The 12513-nt window shown below is 29.9% G+C and overlaps 2 protein-coding genes across 2 annotated transcripts in view; both read right to left on the bottom strand.

Annotated features, from left to right (window-relative positions):
- LOC102597898 (probable UDP-N-acetylglucosamine--peptide N-acetylglucosaminyltransferase SEC) overlaps positions 1-3305 on the bottom strand; it is an 18649-nt gene extending 15344 nt beyond the window's left edge. Inside the window, exon 1 of the mRNA XM_006358724.2 lies at positions 3026-3305. Coding sequence (XP_006358786.1) covers positions 3026-3203 — 178 coding nt within the window. The 5' untranslated portion in view covers positions 3204-3305. The remainder of the gene's footprint in view (positions 1-3025) is intronic.
- A 3929-nt stretch (positions 3306-7234) lies between these two features.
- On the bottom strand, positions 7235-10958 carry LOC102591712 (uncharacterized). The gene is made up of 4 exons (XM_015314116.1): positions 10907-10958; positions 10184-10249; positions 7744-7866; positions 7235-7529 (listed from the first exon to the last, which is right to left on the bottom strand). Exons 1-4 carry the CDS (start codon positions 10956-10958, stop codon positions 7366-7368), a joined length of 405 nt encoding a protein of 134 aa, XP_015169602.1. The 3' UTR covers positions 7235-7365.
- Between the last annotated feature and the right edge of the window lie 1555 nt (positions 10959-12513).

The raw sequence follows: 12513 nt of genomic DNA, 5'->3' as shown, positions 1-12513 counted from the left end.
GTGGGTGATGAAACTACCTTGTGACTGGGAGGTGCCGCAAGACGAAGAAGACGAGAGAATAATTCATCGATTGTAGGAACTGTAGGGCTAGCTAAAATCTGATCACGTACAGAATCATGATCAGGAGGAAGTCCAGCAAGAGTAAGAACTAGAAACAATGTTTGTCTGTGTTCTTGTTGTTTTTCCACATTCGTAGTAACTGGCATCAATGTGTCAAATTCCTCCATGACTGCCTGTACCTGTCCCAAGTAAGTAGACATATCGGATTCTTGTTTCTTTAAGTTGGTCAATCGAGATATCACATCATAGAATCGAGATATGTCATTAGTGTATAAAGCACGAGCCTTTTCCCAAACTGTATAACACGTCTGGAATGGGCGAAACAAGGGCATCAACTTGGAATCAATAGAACGCCATAGGAGACTACATAATTGAGCATCTACTTTCTCCCATTGTGCTTTGGCTTTTGCATCTTCCTCACTAGTCTTTGCCTTTACATCTACCACATAAGTCTTGTTCGTTAAGTGATCTTGGACACCTTGACCCTTGCACCACAACTCAACCGAGGAAGCCCAAGATAAATAGTTTGAACTTCCCAATAAAAGTTCTGAAGTGATTATAGGGCTAGAACTTCCAATCCCCATATTTTTAGAACCAAAAACATCACACCCAAAAGACATTATGCTAAATTTGTCTTGGAAACAAAAAAACTTGATTATTGAGATCTGATTGTCGGAAAATTCAAATCTCGAAGAAAAGTCGCCGGAAACAGCCTGGAAATTGCCGGAACCCTAATTCCGGTGATCGGATCTGGTCAAAAACGGTATGGGCCTGGTCGGAATGGCTGGACGACCCCAACTGTCAAAAAAATTCTCAAAAAATATGATCAGAAAAGCCCTCACGCGCCGGCGCGTGAGACAGATCTCGCCAGAAACTACCACCTTCGATCGGCGCGTGAGAGCGCGTGGGGTGATGTTTTCCGGTGGTTTTGGCTGGGGTTTGGTCGCGGGGGCTTCCCGAGCCTCGTGGTGGTGTTGGTTTTCGCACAACACCACAGAAAGAAAAAAGAATAACAAAATCAGATCCAACAGTCACCGAAAATTGACATAGACATACGGTGACTTGTTTGTTCTCACCAATGCTCTGATACCATGTGAGAAATATATAGAAAAAATATTATTGAATTGTATATCTAAATAGTTACATTGAGACCCTATTTATAGACACTACATTGGAATCCTTTTCCAACTAGGATTCCTATTCTTATTCCTATTCCTATTCCTATTCCTATTCTAAGTAGGAAATACTTATTTCTATTCTAACAAAAACTAACTGAAAGAATATAAACCATATCTTTTCATCTAAATCAAGAACTGGATTTTCCCTAATAAAACTCCAATGCCTTTTGAATCTACTAAACACACTTTTACTTCGTATATTTATTGTAATTTTACCTGCAATACAAATATAATTTTTTAAGTAACATTGTGTATATGATTTTAATTGGCTTCATTAGCACCTTTTTCCATTAAATCCCATGCTTTACTGTTTTGCGCTTAAAGCCCGACAGATTTTGGACTCTTTTCGTGCCTTGCGCTTTTGACGCAGATGAAATATTGGGTAATGCTACTAAATATAAGATAATGCAACAGGGATACAGTTATAAATATGTAAGTGAAGTATGATAAATGATAATCAGGTATATATTGTTGTGAATCCAAAATGACCTCTTTTTTCATTAAAATGTTACTATGCCTCACAACTTGACTGCACAAGCCAGATTCATATCTGAATAACAAGTGAGAATAAAAAGAAAACCTAGTTAGTTTCTCCCTCGTCTCACCGTACATGCACATATTGTAATCTGACATGGTTGTTTTCTTCTCGAAACCGGAAGGAACAAGGATGACAGTAAATGTTGTTTTAACCCTGGTCTTCATTCTTTCACTTGGTGGTACTGTGGTACCCGATGTTTATGTTTTTTACTCTTCTTTCTTTTAAAATAAAGTATATATTATCATCTGATATGTTTGTATTCTTCATAGAAATCGGAAGGAACAAGGAAAACAGTAAATGTTGTTTTTACCCTGGTCTTCATTCTTTCACCAGGTGGTACCCGATGTTTATGTTTTTACTCTTTTTTAAAATAAAGTTCCCAATAGCCATCCATTGATCCCAACCCAATGTAGGTTCCAGGTCAAGTCAATACCAGCATTTAATAGGAAACAGGAAAGTCCAAGAAAAATAAGCTTCAGACCGGCTAATTCATACATTTTTTTAACATCCCCCATGTAATCCACAAAAATGGGGTCTAGGGAGGTAGAGTGTACGTAGACCTTCCACCTATGTTGGAGGTAGAGAGGTTGTTTCCAATAGACCCTCAACTCAATTCATGCATTTAAAAATATTATAAGTATTCACTTATTTTAATGTTTTAATTCATGCATTTTCCCGATCCGATTGCCAACTCTTTTGATGCTTTCACACCCATTGGACTGCACAAAGCAGCTTAATAAACTGATCCATTCTTCTCATTTGTTCCTCCAAATAATTAACTGAAAACAACCACCTGGGAAGAACGAAAGCTGTAGCTACATAAACTATGTATACGCACCATGAGAGCATAGCAACTTCAATTTGGCAACACCACAGCACATACATGTTCCTTACTTCCTTTAGCAAAATGAGTTAAAAAGAGAAAAAAAATCACTACATTCAACTAATCAACTTGACTAGTTAAGTCCAAAATAACCAATTGGTAAGTTTAAACACAGAACATCAAATTGCAGATAAATTCATAGCCTATAACCAAGCAAAAACAAACAATCTTTTACAAATCCACATATACATAGAACATGTATCGATTATATCTGTCTCAATTTAAGATCAATTCTCTTCTTTAAAAATTTTAAGTTTTTAAGATAAAAAAAATTACAAAAATTCAATCTTTTTATACACACGAGCAAAAATAATGGACAAATTCATTTCTTCAAAACAAATTGCACAAGGAAAAAAAATAGTTAACCTTCACGAGACAACTCAGACTTGATATTCCCTGAAGACAATGCAGACTCAGACTGGAACGGAAAAGAAGAATCGATCCTCTGATCACCGACGGCAACGCCATCATACGGCGGAACCCTAGATATCAACAGCTGCTGCTGCTGATTGTACTGCCGGAGATCGGTTTGCAGCGACAACATCACGACCGCCGGGAAAAAACAAAACCGCCGGAGCTCCGAAAGCAGATACTATATTTTTCCGATGAGAAAAAAGGAGAATGAAAAATGGAAAGAGCTGAATTCTGAGGTAATAAATTAAATTAATTATAATTAATAAATAAAATAAAGTGAAAAAAAAAGCCGCTTTTTTGTTGTCAGATAATGTGTTAATTCGGGTACTGTTCAAAAAAAGCGACTTCTCGAATAAGACAACTGTTTCATGCGACACGTACCCTTTTTTTTTTCTTTTTTTTTCCTTCTTAATCTCGTTTTGAGTCGAGGATCTCTCGAAAACAATCTTTCAACCCTCATAAGGACTAAAATTTATGTTATTGTGTAACGATACCCTTCTCAAATTCCAATTATAGAATTATATCAGATATGTTATAGTTGTTTTTTTCTTTTTTTATAACGATTTTAAGTTAATATATTAATAATAACTGAATTCATAATGAAATATTTAGTATAATTTTTTTAATAATTTTCTTCATATATATTATTTATGTTAAAAATTGTGAATTCAGATGAATTTGTTAAATTGTAACCAACAGTTAAGATTCGTCCATGTTATTTGGTATAGTATATTGGATGGTTAAATTTAAGTTTATATCGTTTAGTGATAAAATTATCCTTGATAAAGATAATTTTATATTGAAAAAAAATAAATATATTAATTCTTGAATTATGTTTTAAAAAAATTATAAAAAACATTGATCTACATAAATTTACTACTACAATAAATAGTACTATATAACTTAAATCACTTTAATTTGCCACTTAAATATATGGCTGAATTTAGACCACGTGTCGAAACCAAGTAAGACCACTTTTGTCATTTCCCAAGAACGCCAAAAAGAAATTAGTGGTTGGAAACAATTGAAAATCCCCAAAAATAATTTCATGTTTCCCATGCTTAAATGAACGAGTTAAAAGATTAAATTAAATTAATAAATAAGTCTATGAATTATTAACACATTTAAAGTTAGTTGAATTTATATGAGTTGAGTTGAAATATTCTAATAAATACTAGAGCTACGTATTGGTCGATTCGGTTCGATTTTGAAGTTTATCGGTTCAACCAATCAGTTATTAATTTGTAGACATCCTAAACCGTTAAGAACCATTAAGATATTGGTTTATCGATTATTGATTTATTGGTTATTGATCGTTATCAATTTAACCGTTAAAATTTGACACAAAAAAATAAATAACTGAATATCACTTAGAAACATGGTGACAAACCAAAAAGTCATGCACATGAGTTGATAAATTGTATCTTGCTAAAATATAACACTAACACATTATAGAATAACCGAAAGTTTGAGACTATCAGAAATAAAAATATGAAACTAAATCCTAAGTCAAGGATTTTATATATCAAAATGGTATAAATATAATTTATTAATTTACTATCGGGTTATCGGTTAGCCCGTTAAGAAAAAATCTCAAATCGTTAAGAACCGATAACCCGATAACAAAAAAAATCAAAATCGTTAAACCAATAACCCATTACCGATGAACCAATAATTTTTTTCGGTTTGGATATCGGTTTCGATTCGGTTTTGAACAGTCCTAGTCACTACCTAGCCCGTTTTAATAAAATTTAATTTCTATATTTTAATTTAAATAATTTGTCTAATTTTAATTAGATACAGAGTGTAAAAAAAAAAAAAAAACAAAGAACTTGAATCTTGTAATTTTAAACTAAAAATAGGTAAATGTACTAAAAAATTGTTCTTATAATCTTAAACATGTTAGATAAAAAAAGATATTTTTCTAAACAAATTGGAAATGATTTATATACTATATCAAAGCATAAAATATACTTCATCAAAATATTTTAACATAATTATTGAATAGATCGGACAAATCAAAATAGATTGCGTTAACAAAACTGTCGGTTTCAAAAGGAGCGGATTGCGCGGATCATATTTTTATATTCTAATTTCATGAACCCTCTATATAGAGCATTATTTAATTATATAACCAATGATATACGTGCTGAAGTTTTCCAGAAAAGACTAATATTTGTCTTTTTTATGTAAAAAAATAAATAAATGAAACACGTGGCAATTTAAAAGAGAAGTCATATCACTGTTGTAATTTATAATAATTTTGCATTAAAAAAAATCCATGAATTAATCGACACGTAATAGGAAAAAGTTTGCGTGTGAAAATGAAGTAATAATTTGATGGAATGGGTCGACTAGTTAGTTTGGTAAAGAAAATAAAAAGAAGATTCTTTTTCTTTCATTTTGAAATATGTGATATTTATATTAAAAATTCGATTAAATTTAAATTTATATTAAAATATAAAGTAAGTGTTTTAACAAAGATATTTTCATATTTAGTATAACTTTCATTCAAAATATTTTACGTAATTAAGAATGAAATATTATTTATTGCTCTTTGGCGATCTTTGATAAATTAAGTTAATTTATAAAGGGAAAAGTTTGATATTGCTTTTTCTTCATGCTATGGGAATGAACGATTATTTTTTTAAATTTTTTTAAGGTGCATTGAATTGTTGGGATCTTGTAGATTTTGGATTAAGATATGAATTAAAATGGAATAATTACTTTGGATATTGTTAAGATATGTTGTAGTGTTACCAAGGAAATAAATTACTTTTTCTACGTGCTTTTGGAAAGTACAATATTTTTTCCTTTTTCTGAAGGTGCATTGAACTTGTTAAATTTTGTAGGTTTTGGATTAAGATTTGAATGAAAAAGACATGATTTTGGAATAATTTCTTTAGATATTGTTAAAACATATCGTCTAAAGAAATATATTGTGCTATAAAAGTAAATTTCATTAAATTGCGTATAATATTTCGTAAGAACTTATTTGAAAATTATGTGTAATTATTAATAATGAGAAATATTGTTTATTATCATTATATATTATGTTAGGAAAATAAGTATTTTTATTTTTAATTAAAAGTTTTGAATTCATGAAGTTTTGAAAGTGGAATCATTTTGATAGTGAATATTTATCGTTCTTAGATTCTCTATTTACTTAACTATCAGGCTTAAAAATGAAATATTAACATCCTACAATCCGTCTTAAAAATGAAATACTAACATCCTAATATTATGCTTAAAAATAAAATACTAACATCCTACTATCAGGCTTAAAATGAAATGCTAACATCCTATATAAATTTAATGGCTATTTTAAGAGATGGAGTAGAATTTTATTTTTATATTTTTCTAAAAACTCCTACAATATATACCAAAAAATATTGTATATAGAGATGAAAAACATGAGCTCTTTAGGTCCATAACCAAAGAGAGGTTAATTAGTTTTTTTTTTCTTTTCAATTTTCCACCTGGTGTTTGGAGTCTGCATTAGAGTTTTGATTAATTTGAATCACGCACTGCAAGATTCATTCGAAGGTAGTGCTCCCAACAAGATTTTCTTCATACTGAAAATTCGAATCCAAGATCTAGTTAACGATGAATTAGTCTCACCACTGCACCACAACTCATATTGGTAGAGAAAGGTTAATTATAAGTTATGGAAAATCACACAACCTTGTGGGTGTGTTTGGTATGGAGGTAAATGTTTATTGATCTTTTTCATGTCCGATTGATCAATTTTTTTGAAATATATATTCTCTAGGAAAATAAGTTGCACGAAAAAGACTTAATGAATGTAGGAAAAACTTTTACAAGTGATATTTGTGTCATTTAAGTTGGAGGTTTTTGTCACTTATCCTGTATTTGATACTTGTATTAAAAGTGAAAGTAAATTTAATATGGGTGAAAATCATTTACAAATTACACCCCCAACTTTAGTTTAAAATCTAACCCTTCCTCCATCTTTGAGATATAGTTAGTATCTCAAATACTATAAAATCGCATTATACAAATTTAAAATCGAATTATGACAAAAACATATATTTCCTTTATTTAAAATCATAGCTTACAATTATACTTAATAATTAAACTCCATATTATGAGATTAATGGAAAGTGATGTTCCTTTGTTCTAATCTCATAATGTTATTTGCCAAAGTATATATATATATATTAGTAGTAGTAGGAGTATACTAATGGTAAAATTGTGTATACTAGATATTTATGGTCCGATTTTTTTTTTGAAATACATGTCTAATAAAAATTTAGTGCATCAGATTGTCGTTAATTAGGAGGAATATGATCCAGCATGCAACACTTCCACTGGCAACCTAAGCAATATATTGCTACCTCCTCTGCGACAAATTTTCCTATCGGCCATGCGAATTGCAACCATTGGGGCCTAATCAGGTCATTCAACGATCCAGTTGTACCTTCAGCTTCATTTGCTGCACCCACATATACGGTTCTCTTATTAGATATATAAAAATAAATAATGGTAAATATGTATCTACACTATACTATCTATCAAGAAGTTTTGTACCAATAAAGGCAAAACATATAGATGGGAGTTTCCTCAAGTAATTAAGCACTTTTCTCATAGATCGGTAGATGGAAGTTCAAATCACGCCGAAAAATAAGTAAATAAGATAGAAAACTTACATTTGAGTGATGGATCAATTAGTGAAGGACCAATGGGTGTGTCCCTAGCAGCAGTAACCTCTGAAGACATCATAAGAAACACAAACAAACAAAGTGTCAAAAGCAAAAGATTTATTTTGAAACCTATTTTGATCAATAAACTCCAAAATGTATTTGAATTATTGATGTGCAATTTTTCTCCTATTTATAGAAAATTTTGGATTGAAAGATTTTGGTGACCAAACTTTATCATTTGGGTAGCTTTAAGATAACCTTTTTTGTGGAAAAAACAATTTAGAGTTGCCTTTTTTTTCTCTCTCACTATTATGAATATGAAAATAATGATCAAAATTTAATTCACATGTGAATGATGGAACCAGACTCCTTTTCATTCCAAAGTTCTTATATTGTATATATATTTTCACAAATGCTAAATTTTATCGAATTAACTTCTCATTAATATATTCTTTCATCGAAATTCAACCCAAATCACCATGAATTTAAAGGTTTAGGTTGAAGGCATAGCCGCATGGCCGATTTACTTTAATTTAAAGTTGTGTTTGGGGAAAAGTTTGGTAACAATATTTATGTGGTTAGGTCTTAGCACAAAATTGATAAAAACACTCTTCTCGAATTATTTAATGTAGTAAGATTTAAGGGTGCATGTGTTAGAGGAAAATGTTTTAGGTTTTTTTTCATGTTTGGTCGAGAAAAATAAAGGAAAAATAATATTTCACTACCATATCTACTATTATTATCTATACTTTCAAAATAATACATATATTACTAGTTTACTACTAATTAAGAATTTTTTATCATACATTGAGGAAGATACACTTAGATATATGTATTTTTGCTACTAGATTACCTAAAATAGGGAGAGAGGCAAGCAAAATTCGTATGTATTCCAGAACATACATGTGAATCACACTGGACACATATATATCTTTATGTATCTAGTGTAATTCGCATATATCTGAGATGCCAGATACATCCAAGAGTGGCGAGCGAGATGTGAGAGAGATGAGCGAGATTTGTTATGTATCCTCCGATACATGCGAATCCACTTGGATACAATACAGAACAAATTTGACCCCATGCATTTATCCTGAAATACATGTATCTAGACGTATCTGAAAGTATATGGATGCACAAAAATATGATAAGATACGCAATATTGTAAATTGAAGTGTATATAATTAATTAACTCCTAAACTAGTGAAATTTACGTACGTAAATTTTATAATCATACTCGATGTTTCATAATTCAACCATTATTTGAGTTAAAATCTCGTGAGGCTAATGTGTCGATAGTGAAGTATGTACACGGTAGGGACATCTACACCTTCATATCCATTAATTATAATTACATGTTAGCTTAGCATAATGTAATTGCAATGTCACCTTCATAAGTGTTGTGTGCTGAATTATATCCTCGCGTCACTATAATAAAAATAGCTTTTAGCGGTAATATATATACATATTAGTTAATTGTCATTGGATTCATGTCGCTATAGACTTCATGGATATTTTTAGTGTAATGACGGATATAAAAACACATGGTTAGAACTTAGAAACATAGCCGTTTTAGCTCAATTGACAGGCTATATTTTATTAATTGTAAATTAATTAATATACGTTGTAACCAAGTAAGCAAGATAAAAATCTACATCGCCTATTATCAAGGTTAACCTCCTAATATGGTTTAGTTCTTATTAAAACTTGATTAATTAGTCCTCAAAATACTGACTGATAAAACTACTCAAACGCCTCATTAAAACTTACAAAATGTACTGTAAATTGTAATATTGAGTTTTTAATTAGAAGTTACGTATTTTCATTCTTTTTGTATTTTTTGCGCAATTCACTCATAATAAATATAATTTTATAATTATATTTTTCATAGTGGATATATAAATTTTTTTAGTACAAATCTTTATTGTTATATTGGACAAAATTCAAAGATTCATCTTGATTGGTGTTTTTGCTTATGAACTCTCTTGGCAAAGTCAGGATCATCTTGTAATCCATCTTATCCGATAAATTATCTAACAAAACTTTGACTCATTTTCTTTATTCTTTAATCTGAGTCTAATTTCTTGACTCATATTAGTTATAACTAGCCATTTCAATAATAATTAGAATTTAAAATTATATAGAACAAGAGATAGATATTATATAATATAGAATCGAATAAGAGAAACCACACATGTATTTATATTTTCCCTTTATTTAAACATAGTAACTTATGCATGCATACATTATATAAAAAGAGAAATTCTTTTAGGGTGTACAATATATGTAAACCATGCAACTTCTGCTATAATTTATAATCTCAGATTATTTGATAAAGTATATATTATAATCCATATTAATTTAATTATATAATACTAATCACAACACTGGCACACTGCGCAAGCAGTCTCATAAATTGTCCCAAATCCAATTTTACCCAAAGTACCCCACTGGTGGGGCTTAATTGAGTCATTCACATCCCCAGTTCCAGTTGTACCTTGAGCTTCATTTGCTGCACAAAGTAATTATTAATAATAATTTAAAAAATTAAAATAATAAAAAATAAATAATGATGCATGCATGTGATTTATATAGATGCTTTATTTTTTTTTCATGAGAAAAAAGTCATTCATCTTCGATTAATTTATTTAATCGCAGTGTTTGATCCCTTAGATCATTAAATAATTTATATTCTCGTTATTAGCAAATCGTCAATATTTATCCTTAATTTTGATAGAATTCTAGCATATAGATTGGGAGGATTTCACGTGTCAAAAGTACTTCGAGAAACTAATAATTTCATGTTTGAAATATTTCCATTTTACTTTTCGTTATGGTTAAATTAAAATCATCATATGTTATACTTTAAATTAGGTGCTCTGTTAGGATTAAAGGTAAACATGAAATGATTTGCTAATGGTAAAAGTACGAATGATCCCAAAATGTTACATATGTGATATGACTAAGATACTATCTGTACGTAGCTCAGTCATCTAGTTCTTCTTCGCTGAATAATTACATAGTATATTGTGTGTTGAAACCTGATCAATTCTTTTTATTGTGTTTACTTCTTTATGTTTTGACTCCTTTAATGAAAATTTTAATTATGTTATTACAATTCGAGCATTATTTTTTAGGGAAGAATTTAAAGAGTTGTAGAAGTACTTACACTTGAGTGAAGGACCAGAAGACATGTCCTTAGCAGCAACCTCAGAAGACATCATTAGAATCACAAGAAAACAAAGTGTTATAATCAAAACATGTCTTGAAAAACATTTTGATGAATTAATGAACTCTAAATTTAAATGTGTTTGAATGATATATTGATTAAAATTCTTCCATTTTCCTCCTGTTTATACAAAGGAACTTTTAGATTGAAAGATTTTAAGTGACCCAACTTATGTCCTCGTTTGGGTAACTTTAAGATAACTCTTTTTTTGGATTCATTATCATGAATGGTTTCTACCTGAAATATTATATTTATCGAATTAACTCTTCATTAATGTATTTTTTTCATTGAAATTTAATCCAAATCATGATTATTGTATTTTCTTTAAATAAATCTTCTCAAAAAAAGAAGAATAAAAAAGGGAGCAACAGATAAATTCTCTAGAAAAGTATAACAAGAATAAAGAAATTAACTAATCACCATTTGAGTAAGGATTTTAAAATGAGTTTATAATATGTTTTCTTGTTGATTACTCCTTTTTTTTTTTTTGGTTTCTCACTCGGTGTCCAGAGCCCACATTGAAGCTCCGACTAAATCCGGATCGCGCACTGCAGGGCCCATTCGGGGGTGGCACTCCCAACATGATTTTCTCCATACCCAGAGCTTGAACCCGAGACCTCTGATTAAGGTTTTTCTCCATTAATTTAATTAACGGTTTAGGTTGAAGACAAGAAGGCATAGCAGCATGGCTGATTTACTTTAATTTAAAGTTGTGTGAGGGTAAAGGTTGGGCAGCATCTATGTAGCTAGGTCTTAGCACAAAATTGATAAAACAACTATATATAGTTCAATTTTTTTTAGATATAAGTCCAATGTGGTTGAAAAACAAAATCTTCAAAAATCAGGTTGATGCCGACTTTTCTAATGGGAGTACGAAAATAAATTTTATAATTGACATTTCAAGTTTATTAATATCTTTTTTCTACGTCAACACCCACCTTAATCCTTCACCACTTTATTTCCACCCTATAGTATTTTTCCTATGTTACATGTAAACAGAGTAGAAGTATAGGAGTCTAGATAAGGAATGAGCTGAATTCATTAACTTTTGCTCAAATAATCTAATTATGTTAAGAAACTTATTAACTATATACACATATAAAATTATGAAGTTCGTTATTATTATTTGAAATTATTGTTTTAAAATCATAAAGTTGAAATCCTGAATTCGCATTTCTATATAAACGCTCTTCAAATAATATTTTTATATGTTTTTACTAAACACTAATAAATATGTGAAAAAACTTCTTATTTTTTAAGAAAACATTTTCACGAGGTTAATGCTTTGATAGGTGTACATATGCATGCTTAACGACTTCGTATTTGATCAACCTTATATACACAAAAATTACGATGTGTATATATTTGAAGTATATATATAATATAATAAAAGTATTCTAAAATAATAGATAGTATATTGTGTATATATTAGAAGTATATATATATAATATAATGTAAGTATTCTAATATAATAGATAGTATATTGGGTGTATATTAGAAGTGTGTGTGTTTGTATGTGTATATATATATATATATATATATATATA

Source organism: Solanum tuberosum, unplaced genomic scaffold, assembly GCF_000226075.1.
Source record: "Solanum tuberosum cultivar DM 1-3 516 R44 unplaced genomic scaffold, SolTub_3.0 scf00280, whole genome shotgun sequence".
In the NCBI taxonomy this organism is placed as follows: Eukaryota; Viridiplantae; Streptophyta; class Magnoliopsida; order Solanales; family Solanaceae; genus Solanum; species Solanum tuberosum.
The sequence above is the reverse complement of the archived record's forward strand: the minus strand, read 5'-3'. Positions and strand labels throughout refer to the sequence as shown.

Coding starts and splice junctions, on each gene's coding strand:
- LOC102591712 (XM_015314116.1), bottom strand. CDS start 10,958: ATGTCTTCTGAGGTTGCTGCTAAGGACATGTCTTCTGGTCCTTCACTC. Junction 10,250..10,906: donor TTCTGGTCCTTCACTCAAGT/GTAAGTACTTCT, acceptor TACTTTGTGCAG/CAAATGAAGCTCAAGGTACA. Junction 7,867..10,183: donor AATTAAGCCCCACCAGTGGG/GTACTTTGGGTA, acceptor TGATCAAAATAG/GTTTCAAAATAAATCTTTTG.